Here is a 19529-nt window from a genome sequence, read left to right on the forward strand (position 1 = left end):
GTGAAAATAAGCTGTACAAAGCAAAAAGCTCAGTATTAACATTTCCATGATTTTTTTTTAAAAAAGCGTAACAGTTGTAATCAAACATTGCCAGCAGAGTGCATGTGTTATATAAAATACTGTATCGCTGGGCTCGTGCACAATCAGAGCCTGGCTGGAAGTGAAAAGGATTGATCTGTTTTAATTGTCCAAACTGAGTGAACTTGAAAAGTAAACAATGCTTAAATAGTGAAAAAGTAAATCTGATTTTTTTTAAATATTTCATTTTTTGTCATCTGATGGTTATCTGTAGCAGAACTAAAGAAATCTTGGGCTTTTTTTTTTTAATATATAAAGTAAACTATTTGTATCCTGAAATGTCTCATCACTGCTGCATCAGCATCGCAAGCAATTTATTTATCCTCATGACACTCTTACAAGAAAGGGAATTATTCCCTGATTACAGAGAAGGGACTGGGGCATTTCTGTGGGACAACTCTCCCGAGTAAAGTTACACATGTGCATCAGGGTTTGCAGCACTGACACCTATGCCAAGACGATTGCAAATCAGAGTGAACATGCATGTCAACTCCATGGGACCACTTGCAGTGTGTTAAATTGCGCCCACACACAAATCCTTGCAGGACAGGGGCCTACCCATACCTGTCTTGGAGGCTTTAATTTTAATCATGATTTTATTATTTTTAAACCCAAACAGTTTGAGATCTCGCTATAAACAAGTGGTGACTGGTTTTTCCACACTGCACTTCCCCTGGGTATTCATTGTACTTGTCTTTATCAGGCTGTGCTATAGAAGAGCTAACAGCAAACACTGACAATCACCAAATACTGTGCAGTTTGGTTTCAATAGAACTAATCTCCGTAGGAGGTAGTTGACTTTAGATAAGCAACAAGCTGCTTCTCACTCAAGTGATGGTTCAAGTAATTGTTTCCACTGTGCCTTTAGAACTACCAGAGCTCCACAGAGTATGATTTTTCCCTTTTATCAGAAGCTACACCACATGCTCACCCAGGCTTAGGACAACAGTTGACGCAGATCCCACATATGCCTCCCACCCCTGTATCTAGGGGACTCAAGGCTTTAGGCTGCACTTGCCTGATACAATGTAATGAACTTTAAGAAAAAAAAAGCAGCACCGGAGAAAGTCATTGAGACAGATTTGTCACCAGCACCAGTGGAAGCTACTGTACCCTAACGGTACCACTTTCCCCAAATGATCCACTATGGGAGGGCAGATTTAAGTTCCAGAATAGGCTCTATGGTGCTCTCTCCCCCTCCCCCGAATCAACAGAAACTGCCCCCCAAGATGCAATGAATCAATGTCTTGCTTGGGAGGCCTTGACAATCTTCCACATCTGGCCTGGACTAAGCAGGGTTGCAGGCAGCTGCACCATTTGCAAATCCCGTCTCCAGGCAGAAATTCTGCCAGTAGGAGTCTGAAGGCTAGGTGCTGCTGAGGGAAGCTAGGCTGCAATTCAAGCCTCTTTTCTATATTAAATCACTGGACCTCTTGAGATCCCTTACAGTTCTACATTTTTAGGATTCTACAGTTTATTCAGCCAGCCAATCAAGAGTGATTTCTGTGTGTGATCAGATTTGTGGAGAACACATCTCTCTGTGGAAAGGCACAATGGATCAGGGCCACCCAGAGGGGGGGCAAGTGGGGCAATTTGCCCCAGGCCCAGCAGGGGCCCCCACAAGAGTTTTTCGGGGCCCCTGGAGCGGGGTCCTTCACTCGCTCCGGGGGCCCCGGAAAATTCTCGCGGGGCCTGCACCCCCGGAGCTTCTTCCGCTCCCGGTCTTCGCTGCGGGGGGGTTCTTCCTCTCTGGGACAGAAGGATCCCCCGCCGCCAAATTACAGCCGAAGCAGGACCCGCCACCGGAGTGCAGCCGTGTCTTCGGCGGTAATTCGGCGGCAGGGGGGGCGGGTGTCCTTCCGTTCCGGGACCCACCGCCGAAGTGCCCCGAAGACCTGCGGTGGGGGCTGCACTTCGGCGGCGGGTCCCGCTTCGGTGGTAATTCGGCAGTGGGGGGGCCCCACGTGGGTCTTTGGGGCACTTTGGCGGCGGGTCCCGGAATGGAAGGACCCCCCGCCGCAGCGGGGGCCCTCCCGCCGCCGAAGACCCCGGGCCCCCGGAATCCTCTGGGCAGCCCTGCAATGGATAATTAAGAGGACAGCTTTGTGATGTGATTAGAGAGAGGTCATTTATGCTGAATGGTTTGAGAATGGCCTCAAATTGGAGCCCCTACCATCCAGTGCAATTTAGAGCCTCTACAGACAGAAAGACATGAATATTCATTCATTACTGTGAGAACTAGTAGACACTTTATATACTGTATTGAAAAGCCACTAAGGTTAGAGGATCATAAAAGTATATAGTGCAATTTCTATGCAATTAACACCAGTAAAAATGTATTTGGTTTAAAGCGAATACCTTTTCATAATGCAGCTGAAGCCCAAGGGCAATTATCAAATATTTGTAAGATATCTGTAGTATAAAGAAAAAAAAAACAACAGATGTCATTTTAGACATAATGAACTTTGCCTCAAAAGGTTAATTTAAACAATCTGACAACTAATAATGAACACTAACTAACTAACTGTGAGATACTGCAAGGTATGGAAAGCACACCAAGCCATGTATTATAAACCATATGAGGTAAATGCTAAAATGTGGAATGATTAAAAAAAATGCATCACTATGAAATAAACTAATACACTGAACATCCAAAACATTTACTCCAATGTTCAGCAAGGTAATTATTCCATATTTTGCAGTATCCAATTCATTAAAACAAGTGCTGAAAACATGCTGTTACTTGTCACCTGGAGCGAAAAGCATCTATTGATCTGGAGGGTTTTGTTGTCTTTGTTTAAAAAGAAAAAAGAAAAAAAAGCACACAACCCACAGAAGCAATTATCATCATACTATCAGTGTAACAAGTATTTTCAGTACATTTTCAAGACTTGTTGGATAGCGTAGAATGTCATTTTCATGGCACCCATACAGGATGGGAAATTCATTTTGTATTTATGGGAGCCCTCTGGAGTGGGAAATCAGAAGTAAGTGTCAGAAAAACTATCTTAAGGCTCATGGATATCCATCATTATCACTGTTACCTTTTTGTCATCCGCTAAACGGATGCAGTTCTTGTCTGGGTCCAACTCTGTAACGCTAGATTTGATCCACTGTACACCTGAAGGAATCACACTGGCTGTCGGACGTCCAGAGGTTGCCAACTGTTTTGCACCAGCGCCAACTAGTGTCCACATGGGTTGATAATAATGTTTCTGAAAGAAAGAACTCACAGCTCCAAGAACCAGCCTCCATTTCACAGCTGACAGGACTGCAGAGGTAGCTCACTGAGGCCCAGGAAAAGGGAAAGTAGGACAAAGTGCCTCTGATGATCCCCTATAGTGACAGAGGTATTGACTGCCTTTGGAGGGAGTCTGGAGCAGAGAAGGGCTGGCTGTGATGCAGTGCATTAGGCATGTAGCCATAGAACCCAAGATGATATTTCACTTCAATCAGGTTGTGAAGTTCATAAACATAAGGGCAAGATTGAATAGTTGCCCACCAGTCTATTGGTTGCACAACCTAGCCCTAAGGGTACGAGTAAGGTGACGAAATGTCCCGATATTATCGGGACCATTGTCTTATATAGGATACCTATTACCTCCCAAGGCTTCCTCCCCCAACCCAATTTTTCACACTTGCCACCTGGTTACCTTAGGTGCGAGGCTTCTGGCTTCCTCTCTGAAGCAACAATATGTTGCTTTTTGATCATGTGAACCTTCACCTAGAATGTGTCGCATTTTGTTCCTAATGAAAGAAGCTGTATAGACAGATGTGTACTTTGTAAATGTCGCCTCATGCACCATAGCTAAAGGCAGTTTTTTATGGTGCATTACACGGTATTCTCCTAGTGGGAGACCTGGGTGGATTTTAATTCTAAATTGCATATCAGAGGGAAGGACCAAGAACACACACAAACCAGCTTCTCAACTAAGGAAAGCTAGTACCTCATTCTCTAAGTTTAAAAGGATTTTTACCTCATGTGGTTCAACAACAGCCACGTTTTCAGCTCCCACTTTCCGCTTCATCCGAGCGCTCATGGTGATTCCACCACTGCCTCCGCCGAGAACCAGCACTTCGTAGTGATTCTTAGCAGCACACCTGGATGCAGTGTGCAGTTGGGAATAGCCCATTTTCTGCACTCCCAGCCTAAGCACGTGTACAAAAGAACGGCCACAGAAGCAGGTGGACACCGCTCCCATGTTTGACATCTTCAGTCAGTATGAATCTACAAGATAAAGAAAGGCACTGGTGACAACAAAAAGAAACGAGGGGCTGCATGTGCTGTGGGAATGAATTATAGTTGGTCAATAGTGGATTCTAGAGTTCGCCATAATTGACTGTGTTGTTTTAAATGTTATAAGCTCAACCCAGAGCATGGGATAGGTGCTCACAGAATATATATTTTAATAACCAATAATAAAAAAATCATACAAGCATTTTATTTTTTCTTACGTGCTGAGACTCTGCTCAGGCTTCACAAGCAATTACACCAGGAATTTCCAGTTTTATGCTGCTTTCGGGATGCGTGTGTTGCTATCAACTCTTGCAGGAGAAATGAAAGACTCTCAGCTTGGGTCTTGGCAATGAAGAAAGCAGAGGGAATTCAGCAGAATGACAGTGTGGCCCTTATCTGTTTTAAGATCCTAAAACCTATTATGTATTTTAATAACATTCAGTTCCCTGTCTACAATCACTTTTACCATCTAGGTCAACAAGTTATTGAGATGAATGTTACCAGATGCAAAGTTCAAACCCGTGCCCATCCACCCCTGAAATGATTAAAACAAATGTAAATCAGAATCATAAAAGACAGTGTTCCAGTCTAAAGATATAGCAAGTTATAAAGCATTACCAAGATTTATCTGATCTTTTATTGCAGTTAACCCAATATCAACATACATGACTTTAACCGAGAAAAAATGCCAACTATGAGAATTTTTTTCTATAAGTGCAACACCCTCTGATATTTTGCATCTACTAAACACAGATGGGGGGGGATGCCTTTTAAATGATTGAACAAACTATTTATAACCACAATTTACCTTTTCTTTGCTCTGCATATTAGAATAGCAAAATGTTTCCTACTAAGCCATAAATGGTGACAGCAGTGTTACCAACTCTTTCAATTTTAATCACAAGTTTCAATATTCATTTATAAATATATCCCCAGCTCCTTATTTATTTAGCATGTGGCACAGTTGTCTAGCCAAGTGATGGCATCTTCAGTGGCACAATGCAGTTCTTCTAGGCCACCGCTGATTGGCTGCCGAGACCTTGCCCGGTCCGGAACCTGTTCAACAGGGACCACTGATGACAGGGCAGGTCAAGACCAGGCGGGCAAACTGTGGGGTTGGTGACAAGGGACTGGTTGGGGATTATAACATATTCCTTTCGCCAGAGAGGTTCTGCCCTAACATACTGGCGTGGCAGATGAGATCATAATGTGCGATGTGATGGCAAACATGCAGCTGGTGGTTTAAAAAGGTGATTGTGCAGCGGCAGGCTTGAGTTGGTGCGTACTTTCTCCGGTAACTTGCCAGTGGCAACCTCTCATCTGATATGAGGAGGAACAATATTGCTCAGAATTGGAAGCCATAGGAGTGGAGTCATATGCAGGGTGCCAGAGATGATACGCATGGTGGCATGTAACTGTGTATCCACCAGTTCATTGCATGACGATAGACTCCAAACAGGCGCACAGTACTCTGCCGCTGAATACGAGGTGGCAAGAGCTGACGTTCACAAAGTTGGAGCACAAGCACGCAATGACGAACCTGCCAGTTTGCTAAGAAGATTATTGCACGTCTTAGCTGCTAAAGTTATCTTCTTCAAGTGGGCATGGTAACTTATTGTGCAAGCTAAGGTCACACCACGATAAACCGGTTCTACTTCATACTTCACCTTCTGATCATTCAGATAAACATTCAGTTCTCGGGTTGCGCTGGCGTGCTGAAGATGGAACAAACTGGAGACTGTTTTTATTACACTTGGCTGGAGGCACCAAATCTTACAGGAGTCAGCTAACTTTGTCATGTCCCAGTTTAAGGCGGCATCAAGCTCATGAACCATCTAGGCCTGGGTACTGCAACAGATGTCGTCTGCGTAAATGAACTTTTGCGACTCCGTAGTTAGCAGGTCATTGATGTAAAGGTTGAACAGGGTTGGAGAAAGCACAGAGCCCTGGGGTAACCCATTGCTCTGTCATCTCCAAGCACTAATCTTCTCCCCGATACGGGCTCTGAACTGCCTATTGTGGAGGAACAGTTCAATGACCCAAGGTAGCAGGACACGTGATACCTTCACGAGCAGGCCAGTGTGCCATACTGTATCATACGCTGCTGTTAGATCGATAAAAACAGCGCCTGTTTTCAAGTTTCTCTGGAAGCCATTTTCAACAAATGTGGTCAGCATGAGTACTTGGTCACATGTGCTACAGCCTCAGCGAAAGCTCCTGAAGTCATGTTATAAGATGAAAATCTCAGCTTTTTTTTTTTTTTTTTTTTAAAAAGGGGGGCTGGGGAGCAGGAGGAGTATGTTTCTGGCCACTCAGAGTTGCAGAGAAAAGCTTGAAAATACAAACCCCAAGGGCTCAAAACCCAGAAAGCAAATAGAAGAAAATATAATAAATGTTGGGTTAATATTTCATTACTTTTAAATGCTTGGAATTGGCAATACTGATCCAGTCACAGTCTCAAGAGATAACACCGCGTGCTAATAGTTTTGAAACAGAGATTCACTGATGTATTTGCCCTTGAAAATATCCTACTTTTTTTGAAGGAAACTGAGATTTTTCCCCATGGATAACAAAATCATTTCTCAGATTTTCAGTTAAAGTACTGTAGATCTCGGTTTGGGAGATTTCAGGGACTACATAGTTATGACTGGGTGGTATATTTTAAGGAGTCGGATTTGCAGAAGATTTTCAGGCCTCAGAGAGTGAGAGAGTCACTGGAATAATAAACCCTACTTTCATTTTACAGGACTATTTCCTGTGGGTATGGCACAAATAGCAATTTTAAAAGGTGGACCAATGACCCAAGCAAGGTGGACAAATTCTTTTAAGCCTTTAAAAATAAATGAATTTTACCTGAGAGTGGCAGTTCCTGTTCTCTCCAACTCAGCAAGGAGGATCACAGGGAAACAAGTTATATAACTTCCTGATAGACTACGTTTAACTGGGAATCCTGTTTCTGAAACATCATGAACTCAGCATATTTAGACTCTATGTTTTTTAAGATCCTTGTACACAAATAGTAGCTGTAGGTTTGCTGGATATATTTGTTAAGTGGTAATAAACAATATATATTTCCATCAGGGAAAAGACCAATTTATGTAAGGTGCTATGTAATGATAGTGTTATCCTCTACTTGGTTGAATGGAGTTTAGAAGGAGAAGCTAATCTCTATCCCCCCCCCCCATTTTTTTTTGTGTGTAGCTCTATAAAAAGAAAAAAAAAGTGTTTTACTTTTAGTCACACATGTCCTACTGGATTAAAATGTAATATTAACATTTTCATATTGTTATAGACACCATAAATAGAAGAGGCTTTCATAGGTATGTACTGTGTATTACCAAGTGCAAATCTATTGCTGCTATTTGTGATCAAGAGTCTAAAAAGATTTGAGTTTATGAATAAATGAATGTGGGAGAAATTCCACAAAGAACTGCAGAAACATAGACCCTGGCTAATAACACATCAATCCCAGTATTACAACATTGTCAGAAACTAGTGGCTAACAATGAGACAGAGGAACGGCACCACACAAGAGACAGATGAAACTAAAACAACAATAGTCAGACTACTTAAAACCTACTGAGCTGGAAATTTACACTTCAGCAAACAGTAATATGTCCTTTAACCTGTGTGTTTTACAAACAATTTGAAATAAGCTACTGTAAACAAAATATTCAACTTTAAAATAGCTTTGCACAACACATCAAGAAAGCTATGATTTATGTACCCCACCAGAATTTCACCTGCACCTTCAAGAATACAGTATCTAAAATATTTAAAAGTTAATTTCAAACTCAATTTTAGATAAAGCTATTCTATTTCTGCACCTTATAGTGCAAAACTGCCTAGTAAAAGAAACAAAACTACTCATTGCTTTATACTTCCAGTTTTAAAGTAGCTGTCACTAAGAAAAATAAAGATCTATTTTAACAATGTTTTTAGTAAGGTTTTAGAATGTCTTTCCCACCTTTTCTGTAGTTTTTCATTTTGCTGACATGTTCTTTGTCACCTACTCAAATACAGCACGTTTAGAACCATTACAAAATCTGGGTCACAATCTGAATTGTATACTAAAACTTCATTTCTGGTAAACTCTACTATAGTTGTACTAACAAAAATGTTTAAACAGCATTGACATGTGCTCCTGGGAATGTTTTTCTGCAGACTTTTAGAAATCTCAAAACCATAAATATTCCTTGAAGCTTAATTATGCTGCTGATGTACCATAATAAATTTGTTTCCCCTTGACAGTTTTGTATTTTGTTTCCTAATTTTATGATACAAAATTAAACAAGTGTAAGAAAAGCTAGTGCATGTGACTGATGGAAACAAGACATTTGTGTCTGCACTCCTTAAATAGCTACAGGCTTTTGGAATGCACGGAGCCCCAGAAGACAGTAGAGCTCAGTGGATATGCTGAACTTCCATAAAAAGTTAATGTTTGAAAGCCCCACAGGTGAGCTAAGACAGTATAAATAGTTGAACAGGTCTTGAGAGGAGCAGAAAGGGGCAATTGGTCTATATTCATGATTTTAGTTACTGGGAAAAGAAGATCTTGACTATGAGAACTGGACTGTATTTGTCATTAGAAAAGTTGCTCTTTGTTCTAAGGATTGCAGATTTCACAAGTACCATGGAGGAAAAGGGGTTTGTTACTGAATGGGCCTCCCCAAGGCTACAGTATGCCAACCCACATCTCTCCCAAACTGTTACATCCAAGCTCCCCTAAAATTGCTCCAATTAAATGATGCCACTTCTAGCCACCCCAAAATATCTTAACATTAGGCCTATTCCTGCTGCCTGACAAGGTTTGCTATCAACACAACAGAAACGGAGGTAGCCTCTTAGTGCTGCAGCAATCGGTTTTCAGAGGAAACAGTCTAAACAATCCTGCAAATGCTTATTCGTGTAGAAACAACTTATTCATATTAGTAATAAAAATACCTAGCCCTTCATCAGAACATCTCAAAGCACTTCACAAAGGAGGTCAGTATCATTAGCCCCATTTTACAGATGGGGAAACTGAGGCAGAGATGCAGTGACTTTCCCAAGGTCGCCCAGCAGCAGAGTCAGGAACAGAACCCAACTCTTCTGAATCCTAGTCTAGTGCTCTATTCACTAAGCAACACTGTTTCAATTAAAATTATCAAGACCCCACTGGTGTGTGGCTTTTTCTTTATTTAAGCAACCCTGGCTTGCAAAAGCAGTGCTCTAATAACCCTTACGGTATGGTAGTCTCAGAACTACTCCTACCGATGTCATTCACAGGAGCAGAGATTTACAGGATTGGGCCCTAACTGTTCTTGCTTTCATCATTTTGCAAGGTAAAAGCATGGCCTACGAAAGGTAAGCGGGGCAGAGGGCACAAATGCTATCTTAACAGTGAATCAAGGGACATATTCACACTCGCATATCACTACCAGCTTATGCTAAACATTATGGCTGCCCCTTGCAGACATATGCAGCCATTTAATAAGTATTCTGAATACTGTATCTAGTACTCCACCACCACCCCATATGCACTAGCTAATCCAAAGAGCAAACAACTCTAAACAACAAGTTTGGTATTAATTCAGTTTCATGTAAACGGAGGTAGGTCCTCTAGGAAGGCAGCAAAGCAGTCCCTGGTATCAAAAAGGCCGAGAAATGTAAACTGTCAAGGCAATCTCGCGGACTGGCACCAGGCCATGGACCAGTTGTTGAAAAACCCTGCTAGGAGCCCTGTCTCAGGACCTAGGAATATCTTCCAGCAACAAACCGAACAGACAATTCAAAATGCGAAAAATCACCACATTTAGAGTGGATACATTTCACATCAACAGAATGCGTGGGCACTGTCACAACAGCTAACAGACACCATCACAGAACAAATACTTCTGAAGCAAGCTGTGAAATCCAGGGAAACTCAGGGATGACTATACACCAGAAGAATTGCTACTTTGTGCAGGGCAAGCAAAGGTCAGTTTAAAAAAAAATAGAAGTACTAGCTTGATTCAGAAACAAAATGAAAAGCTCTGCTGCACAATGAAGAGCCTGCTAGAAAAGAGTGCTGGCTCTTGATTAACTGTTCGGACAGAATGCTGATTCTACACTGTACACTCAGCTCAGATTACTGAATTGTACGTGGCACACTCCTATTATCAACATTCATTACTCTTGTGCATACTAAAACCTGCCTCTATGTGCAAGTTCATCCTATAGCTGGGTTACTTAACCCTAGTCACATACATGTCATCACGAACATTTATGGGTGGTAGGCTGAAAGAGTCAGCACCGGGAAGGCTAAAGATGAACAGAGCTACTCTTCCTGTCCTGATAACTGACTTTTTTTTTTTTAAATTAGGAGCTATGGGCCTGAATAGGAATATTACACATTCAAAGGGTGTAATAATTTCACATTCACAACCTCCCAATGAGCCAACACACCAAGGTCTCTGCTAGGGTTGCCAAGCCCCCAGGAATGAAAGATAAATCTTTAAATATTGTGCCATGTGATGAAACCTCCAGGAACAGATCCTACCAAACCTGGCAACTCTAGTCCCTGCCCGCCCAGGGCTGGCAGTTATTTCACAATAAATTACCCCTCCCAGGAGACTTCGCAGAGGCTGGGGGAAGGAGATACAATCCCGGCCAGCGCTGCCTCTGACTCAGCCTAGTTCTAATGCCCCAGGCTGGGAATCAAACGCTGCCGGGCGAGGCACTGCCCGAGGGGCACACGGGGCTCTGCACGCGGGAGCTCTGCGGGGTCAGGCCTCCCCCGGGCGGGCCGGTCGCTCCCCGCGGGGAGGTGAGGGGCGTGCGCCGCACGCCTCGCAGCGCCCCCGCAGCCTGCGGCCACTCAAGGCAGGGCGGGCGGAGGCGGCCGGGGTGGCGCAGCCGCTTTCTCCCTCCAGAGCCAGGCGGGGAGTTCAAGGGCTGCAGGGCTGGGCGAGGGGCCCGAGCGGGAAGGGGCCCGGGGGGAGGCAGCTCCAGTTTTCTCCCTGGGCAGCTGCCAGCGAGCGGAGCCCTTCCCCTGGCTGCAGGCTTCTCCCGGGCAGCGTTAGCGGGCTCGGCCGGCAGAGCGGGGCAGGGCAGGCAGCTCCCGCTGGCCCGGCCCAGCACAGCCCCCTGCAGCCACCGCCCCCCGCCCGCCCGAGAGCTCGGCCCGCCCGGGGGCGCTCCGCGCAGCTGTGCGCGCTCGCTCGGGGCCACGTCCTGGAGCGCGGCCAGCGCCGGACACAGGCGCCCATCAGCCCTGGCCCAGCGGCGCTGCCCCCCGCCCCCGGGACTCGCCTGCCTGTGGCGCTGGGGAGCCCTGGGTGCGCGCCGCCGCCGAGCTCCTACCTGGTTCGCCGCCAGCAGCGCTCGCCTCTTATTCTTGCGCAACCGGCGCGATCAGCTGGGAGGGGCCGGGCCCGGATCTCCCGGGTGCGCGGAGGCATTTCACAGCCGGGCAGCGGCGCTGCGCGGGGCGGCGGGGACCGGAGTCCAACAGGCCCAGGCCCCGAGGCAGCGCGTCCGCCAGGCTCAGCCCACGGGCCCCTGGCAGGGAGCGGGGGAGCGAGCCCGCGGGGGCGGGCAGCCGCAGCAGCTCTCCCGGGGCGGGGCGGGGCTGCACCCCCTGCGTGCGGGGCGGTTGTCAAGTGCTTTGGGGTCCGCGGGGCAGGTGCGAGAGCTGGCGGCAAGGCGTGTAAGGCAGGGTGATGGCGCAGCGCTGCAGCGCGAGCAACTGCCAGGCCCTGTGAACAACGCGCTCCCAGCACCGCTGCACGCCGCCTCCTGCACGTGCTGTTAAATACAATACAACTGACCGTCACTGAAGGGGGGGCTTTGCTCCCAGGAGCAGATAGGAGTTATTCTCTCCCCCGCCCCTGCTTTCATGGCTTCCCAGAATCTTACAAAAGATCAAAGAAATATAAAATACCAAGAAGGATGGTCAATTGCTATTAATTTTGATGGAATACAAGTTGCACTTGCAACTTGAACTATCCCTAGTTCTAGCCGGTGCATGACTCTTCTTGATCAGATCAATACAGTGCTTACAAAAGTATTGCCCACCCCCAGAAAATCAGAATGTGCAATCTCTTCTACTTTGCTGATACATTATCTGTTTTAAACTTTACAGGTTTTAGTTTTCTATCCCCATGCATTCCCCTTGCTCCCTTTTTAGTTAGGCTAAAATTAACATTTTTAGCGGCACAAGTTTCTAAGCCTCCCCTTGTGATAAATTCAAAAAAGAACATTTGACAGGTTGTTTTTTTTTTTTGGTTAAGCATCCTCTATCCTTAACCATTTGCGGTGGAATCACTGTACATGTAAAATGAATGATTATTACAGAATTTATCAATTATGCTTTCACTAATTTTACTCTTTTCATTAACAGACACTAGAGAAAGAGAGACAGGAAATGTTCACAAACACCCTCCCCTCCCTTAGATTAGGAATGTAAGATGCCTGTGTCTTCTTAGACACAATTAAAAGTCTCAAAAGCTTGTCTCCTTCACCAACAGAACTTGCTCCAATAAAAGATATTATCTCACCCACCTTGTCACTGAAAAGGTAGCCATTCTCTGCCTTCTGGTCCGAAAGGACTGATCTTCAACTGTATCTATTGAGAAAAGACTTCATTTCTCCAATACAAAGATAGTTTGAGAATTAAGTCTTTTATTCCATGCCTCCCCTCCCATACCTGGGTGGGAGTTCCCCCACATTTTACTATCTTAACAAACAAGTTTTTTAAAATTGGTCTGTTAATTATTCTGATTGATCAAAATGTTTCTAGAAACAGCAGATTAGGCTGAGCATGAAGAGAACACTTACCTCTAGCAGTAAAGGGAAACTCTTCCAGCGGCAAGTCAGTGCTGCCAGAAGTGTCTGGCAGTTGTAGTGTCTTAGCAGGATTAGTGTGCAGGCTGGAGAGGGAAGGACTGATGTATGTCTGGCCTTAACACACCACTACATTGGGCACCTGATTGGCTGCAGTTGGACAACTCCCTCACAGAGACTGGTCCCCTGACTAAAGCTGCAAGTGAGAGCTAAGACTATGTTCATCATCCCTTTTCTGCCTTCTTAGGGAGTCCAGACCACACACCCCAAAGAGACTGACTGGCCTGAACTTTTTATTACCCCATTCCATAGAAAAATCAGATGAGGTCTGGGAAAAACGGGTTTCAATTTAGTTATGAACAGATGGTAGGTTACATTTGCCACCACCTGTTGCAAAGGTTGTTGGATCTGAGATGCTGCCCCGTAGGAGTATGCAGTCTTCGAGAACAGGAGGCTCATTCATCCCACTTCAGCCCTACCTTCTCAGGGACAGCTCAGGATCTGCACAGCCAAGTATCTCTCAGCAACATGTGCCTGTCCCTGTGGTACGATTTTCTAACATAAATAGTTATAAATTGCGCCAGTCCATAATGCAGAAGTGGGGGAGGAAAGTGTTATTTCCAATTCCTAAATATGTCTGCTTGTGTATATGTCAGTCTAAGTTTAAATTGTGAGCTCTGGAAAGTGCCTAGCAGAAAGCAAGCACTACCATAAACAGATGACAACAACAGGTGGAGATAGGCAATGGAGAAGAAAAGCAACTGTAAAGTCGTGTCTGATTTCTTCAAGTCTTGTTTCTTTACGGAGAAATTTAAAATACGCTTCTTCCTGGAGGCCTCTAAATTGCAACAACTCCCCATCAAAAGGAGAACTAACAAAATAGACAAATCAGCAAAATACACAAAATATAGTAACAAATATGTTCCCAAGCAGGCTACCAATGTCATCCTCCATCCACTTTTGAAGCTTAGGAGGGCAACAGACATGGGTGAGCAGTTAAATTTCTCCATGCAGGTATGAAAGATTACGTGAGGTGTATTTTATTTGTAGTTATTTTTCCTACATTTGTAACTAGACTCAGGAGCAATTACAGAGATTGCCAGTAGTAAAACCACCATATCTGCCACAATTGTGAGTCATTTCCTTAATTTAAATCTCTTAAGCACTTAGACTTTGACTGGAATTTCTTCCGTGTGAGCCACCCTCTTCCCACCAATAAAACAGAAGTTGCACTCTAAAGTTTAGAGTCTAAACTTCACTTTAAAAAGACTGAAAAATCATTCATGTCCTACAGCTACTATAAAAAAAGATGAACTAAGACATCTCTTTCCTACACCATATATAAATCTTTTTAACCTGCAATTATAAAGCAGAAATCAGAACAAATTAAACATCCAAAAAAAAAAAACCCACAAAAAAAAACACCTTGCAAGGAAAAACAGGCCCAGAATCTGTCTCTCTGCAAAACACTTATACACGCATATTTAGTAACTGAAGAGTAACCTGATCAGAAATCATTTCCTTTCACCTCTAACCATGTGGTCCACATTATACAGTGTGTGAAATGCTATATCACACAAAAGTAATGAACTAACAACAAACCTCAGATCAACTAATCTATTAAAATTTCATTGATAAAACAAGTTTTGCACAATTTTAAACAATTACTGGGCTTTTCAGAATATCCGATGCTCATTAACTAGAGACTATTGTAACACACACAAAGAAATCAGAACTTGGTTTAAGATTAAGTACTGCTTTAGTGGGATTTAAAATTTCATGTCTCATATTTCATTAACAGCATGCAGTATAGGCCTGCTCGTGTTACCACTTAAATCCATATCAAAACTCCGACTGACTAAAATGAGATTAGGGTCAAGTCCACCAGGTAATAATTTTGTTGATATTCAACTAACTTGTTTGAACATATGATATCAACATCACATAAATACAAATGACTGATCAATGCACTTACGTGACTAGTAGTAAGAGGCAGTTGGTAATACAAGTGGGCTTACTGCAGGGTCTGAATCTGTTGAAAACCAGACACATGCCATGAGACAGAAGTATTTATATGCAGAGCAGCTAATTAATATATCTTGAAGCTATGGAACTCACAATTCTGGACTCAGCAAAATATAAAATCCTCAGGCTGCTTAACCTCATCTATTCCCACAGCAGGGATCTCTAACTCTATTAAATATTTAACCATAGGGAAGGACTTCAGTTTCAAGTTCTGGCTCCGGTTATTGAACCCCTAAAATCTACAGTTATACCCTATCTGCCCACATACTGGCCTCTATGATGACTGTATTTGCTGAAAAACAATTGTAGCCATCACTTTCTTAAATGGAGACTGTGGTTATTATTACATCAGCTGATTCTTATGGGTCATCTGAGAAAAAGAGCTACTAAAATCTCAGTAAAATCAATCATAATTAGGAAGGGTAGATGAGAGAGCAAGGTAATCTTCAAACAACATATTTTAGATTTCACAGTTACACATTGGGGTATTAGCTTCAAGTTGCTGGCATCCTAGCGCTCCCGTAACAAACAGTGCCTGTTGTATAGAAATGTATGTTTAGAAGAGACCTTGGGAGGTCATCTATTCTAGCCCCCTGTGATGAGGCAGGACCAATTATATCTAGGAGCCTCCACTGTAACCTATTTCAGTACTTAACTATCTTTAGAGTTAGATTTTTTTTTCTGATATATAACCTAAATCTGCTTGTTGCAGATTAAGCCCATTACTTCTTGTCCTGCCTTCTGTGGAATGGAGAACAAGTGATCACCATCCTCTTTATTAACAGCCCTTAACATACCTGAAGACTTATGTCTCCCCTCAGTCATCTTTTCTCAAAACTAAACATGCCCAGGTTTGTTTGGTTTTTAACCTTTCCTCATAGGTCAGGTTTTCTAAAACTTGTATCATTTTTGTGGCTCTCCTCTGGACTCTCTCTGATGTGTCCACATCTTTCCTAAAGTGTGGTGCCTAGAACTGGACACTGGACTCCAGGCCAAATCCTGGAGACTTTTCCCCAGGCCATGTCCTTTAGACTTTGCCAAATCATGGAAACTTCCACTGACTTCAAAAGGGACTCTCTCCAATTTGTCCACCGTGTGGTGCTCAGAACTGGAAACAGTACTCCAGCTGAGGCCTCACCAGTGCTGACTAGAGGGGGACAATTACCTCCCATGTCTTAGGGTACGTCTACACTATGGGATTATTCCGATTTTACAGAAACCGTTTTTTAAAAACAGATTGTATAAAGTCGAGTGCACGCGGCCACACTAAGCACATTAATTCGGCGGTGTGCGTCCATGTACCGAGGCTAGCGTCGATTTCCTGAGCGTTGCACTGTGGGTAGCTATCCCATAGCTATCCCATAGTTCCCACAGTCTCCCCCGCCCATTGGAATGCTGGGTTGAGATCCCAGCGCCTGATGGGGCAAAAAACATTGTCGCTGGTGCTTCTGGGTACAGCCTCACCCCTCCCTCCGTGAAAGCAGCAGCAGCCAACCGTTTCGCGCCTTTTTTCCTGGGTGAACTGTGCAGACGCCATTCCATGGCAAGCATGGACCCTGCTGAGCTCAAGACAGCAATCGTGGACGTTTTAAACACCTCGCGCATTCTCGTACAGTCAATGCTGAACCAGGACCTGCAAAGCCAGGCATGTAGGCGGCGGCTATGGCAGCGCGGCGATGAGAGTGATGAGGACATGGACACAGAATTCTGTCAAACTGCGGGCCCCTGCGCTTTGGATATCCTGCTGGTAATGGGGCAGGTTCTAGCCACTGAATGCCAATTTTGGGCCCGGGAAACAAGCACAGACTGGTGGGACCGCATAGCGTTGCAGGTGTGGGACGATTCCCAGTGGCTACGAAACTTTCACATGCGTAAGGGCACTTTCATGGAACTTTGTGACTTGCTTTCCCCTGCCCTGAAACGCCAGAATACCAAGATGAGAGCAGCCCCCACAGTTGAGAAGCGAGAGCCAAAAGCCCTCTGGAAGCTTGCAACGCCAGACAGCTACCGGTCAGTCGGGAATCAATTTGGAGTTGGCAAATCTACTGTGGGGGCTGCTGTGATGCAAGTAGCCAAAGCAATCACTAAGCTGCTGCTATGAAAGGTTGTGACTCTGGGAAATGTGCAGGTCATAGTGGATGGCTTTGCTGCAATGGGATTCCCTAACTGTGGTGGGGCGATAGATGGAACCCATATCCCTATCTTGGCACCGCAGCACCAGGGCACTCACTACATAAACCGGAAGGGGTACTTTTCCATGGTGCTGCAAGCACTGGTGGATCACAAGGGACGTTTCACCAACATCCACGTGGGATGGCCGGGAAGGGTTCACGACGCTCGCATCTTCAGAAGCGCTACTCTGTTTAAACGGCTGCAGCAAGGGAATTATTTCCCAGACCAGAAAATAACAGTTGGGGATGTTGAAATGCCTGTCGTTATCCTGGGGGACCCAGCCTACCCCTTGATGCCATGGCTCATGAAGCCATACACAGGCAGCTTGGACAATAGTTAGGAACTGTTCAACTACAGGCTGAGCAAGTGCAGAATGGTGGTAGAATGTGCATTTGGCTGTTTAAAGGGTCGCTGGCGCACATTACTGACTCGCTCAGACCTCAGCCAAACCAATGTCCCCATTGTTATTGCTGCTTGCTGTGTGCTCCACAATCTCTGTGAGAGTAAGGGGGAGACCTTTATGGCAGGGTGGGAGGCTGAGGCAAATCACCTGGCCGCTGATTACGCGCAGCCAGACACCAGGGCGATTAGAAGAGCACACCAGGAAGCAGTGTGCATTAGAGAAGCTTTGAAAACCAGTTTCATCACTGGCCAGGGTACAGTGTGACTGTTGTGTTTGTTTCTCCTTGATGAACCCCACCCCCTTGATTGACTCATTTCTTGTAAGCCACCCCCCCCCCTTCGATCACAGCTTGCTTTCTAAGGAAATAAAGTCAGTCATTTAAAAATCTTGTATTCTTTATTACTTAATTATAAAAAGAGGGAGAGAACTGACAAGGTAGTCCGGGTGGGGTTTGGGAGGAGAATAGTAGGGAAGGAAAAGGCCACTAAAAAAAATTCATAATAATGAGAGCCTTTTGGTTGGGCTGTCCACTGGGGTGGAGTGGGTGGGTGCACGGAGCCTACCCCCACGAGTTCTTACTTGTCTGGTGGGTGAGGAGGCTAAGGAACATGGTGAGGGGGGAGGGTGGTTATACAGGAGCTGCAGCGGCACTCTGTGATCCTGCTGCCATTCCTGAAGCTCCACCAGACGCTGGAGCATGTCAGTTTGATCACGCAGCAGCCCCAGAGTTGCATCCCGCCACCGCTGATCTTCCTGCCGCCACCTCTCATCGCGAGCATCTCTCCTCTCATCTCGAGCATCCCTCCTGTCCTCACGTTGGTCCCTCCTGTCCTCACCGTGGTCCCGCCTGTCCTCACCGTCACTGGCATCTTTACTGTACTTTGCTACCACGTCCTTCCACTCATTCAGATGAGCTCTTTCATTGCGGGTCACTTCCATGATTTCCGAAAACATTTCTTCTTGCGTCTTTTTTTTCCGCCGCCTTATCTGAGATAGCCTTCGGGATGGAGTAGGGAGGCTTGAAAAATTTGCAGCTGCATGAGGGAGGGAAAAAAGGGAGAGAAGTATTTAAAAAGATACATTTTAGAGAACAATGGTCATACTCTTTCACAGTGAACAACACTATTCACCTTACATAGCACATGTGTCTTCACAACAAGGTCGCATTTTGCATCTTAATATTGAGTGCCTGCGGCTTTGGTGTTACCGTTGAGTGCTGCTTCTTTCCTGTTAACGTGCAGCAGCAGAAACCACCCCGTGGCTGGCATCATGGAAGAGCACTGCTAAACACCCCCCTTTCTCACCCTCCCAACCGTGTGGCTGGTAGCAGGAAAGATCCCTGCTAGCCAAACGCGGAAAAGCTCAGCGCCAATCGCGCCCGCCCCCTTCCCCCTGCTTGGCTACCTGCAGGGAAGGATTTCTTTTAAGTCACAGGCAAACAGCCCAGTAGGAATGGCCATCTCTGTCCCCTTACTTAAATTCCTGAATTTCAGCCAGGTTACCATGAACGATATCACTCTCCTGAGGATAACACAGCGAGATAAAGAACGGATGTTGCTTGAATGCCAGCAATCACTGGGACCATACGCAGCTAGGTGTTGTCATGCAATGACACCAGATTACTTGCTACATGCATGGCGTGGTCAAGTGTCCTACCATGGAGGACGTAATAAAGCAGCGCTGCCCAGAAACCTTCTGCAAAGGCTTTTGGAGTACCTACAGGAGAGCTTCATGGAGATGTCCCTGGAGGATTTCCGCTCCATCCCCAGACATGTTAACAGACTTTTCCAGTAACTGTACTGGCCGCGA

At 45.0% G+C, this 19529-nt stretch overlaps 1 protein-coding gene across 2 annotated transcripts in view; it reads right to left on the reverse strand.

Moving 5' to 3' along the window:
• Positions 1 to 11820, reverse strand: part of SQOR (sulfide quinone oxidoreductase) — a 23193-nt gene extending 11373 nt beyond the window's left edge. The window contains exons 1-4 of one of the 2 annotated variants that reach the window (XM_039493191.1): positions 11639 to 11820; positions 4056 to 4306; positions 3123 to 3293; positions 2437 to 2490 (exon numbers count right to left, since the gene is read on the reverse strand). In XM_039493191.1, the coding sequence (XP_039349125.1) occupies positions 2437 to 2490; positions 3123 to 3293; positions 4056 to 4289 (459 nt within the window). In that variant the 5' untranslated portion in view covers positions 4290 to 4306; positions 11639 to 11820. Of the gene's footprint in view, positions 1 to 2436; positions 2491 to 3122; positions 3294 to 4055; positions 4307 to 11587 lie in introns of both variants that reach the window. The other variant, XM_039493190.1, reaches the window with a different exon arrangement.
• Between the last annotated feature and the right edge of the window lie 7709 nt (positions 11821 to 19529).

Source organism: Mauremys reevesii, linkage group 10 (genome assembly GCF_016161935.1).
Source record: "Mauremys reevesii isolate NIE-2019 linkage group 10, ASM1616193v1, whole genome shotgun sequence".
Lineage (NCBI taxonomy): Eukaryota > Metazoa > Chordata > Testudines > Geoemydidae > Mauremys > Mauremys reevesii.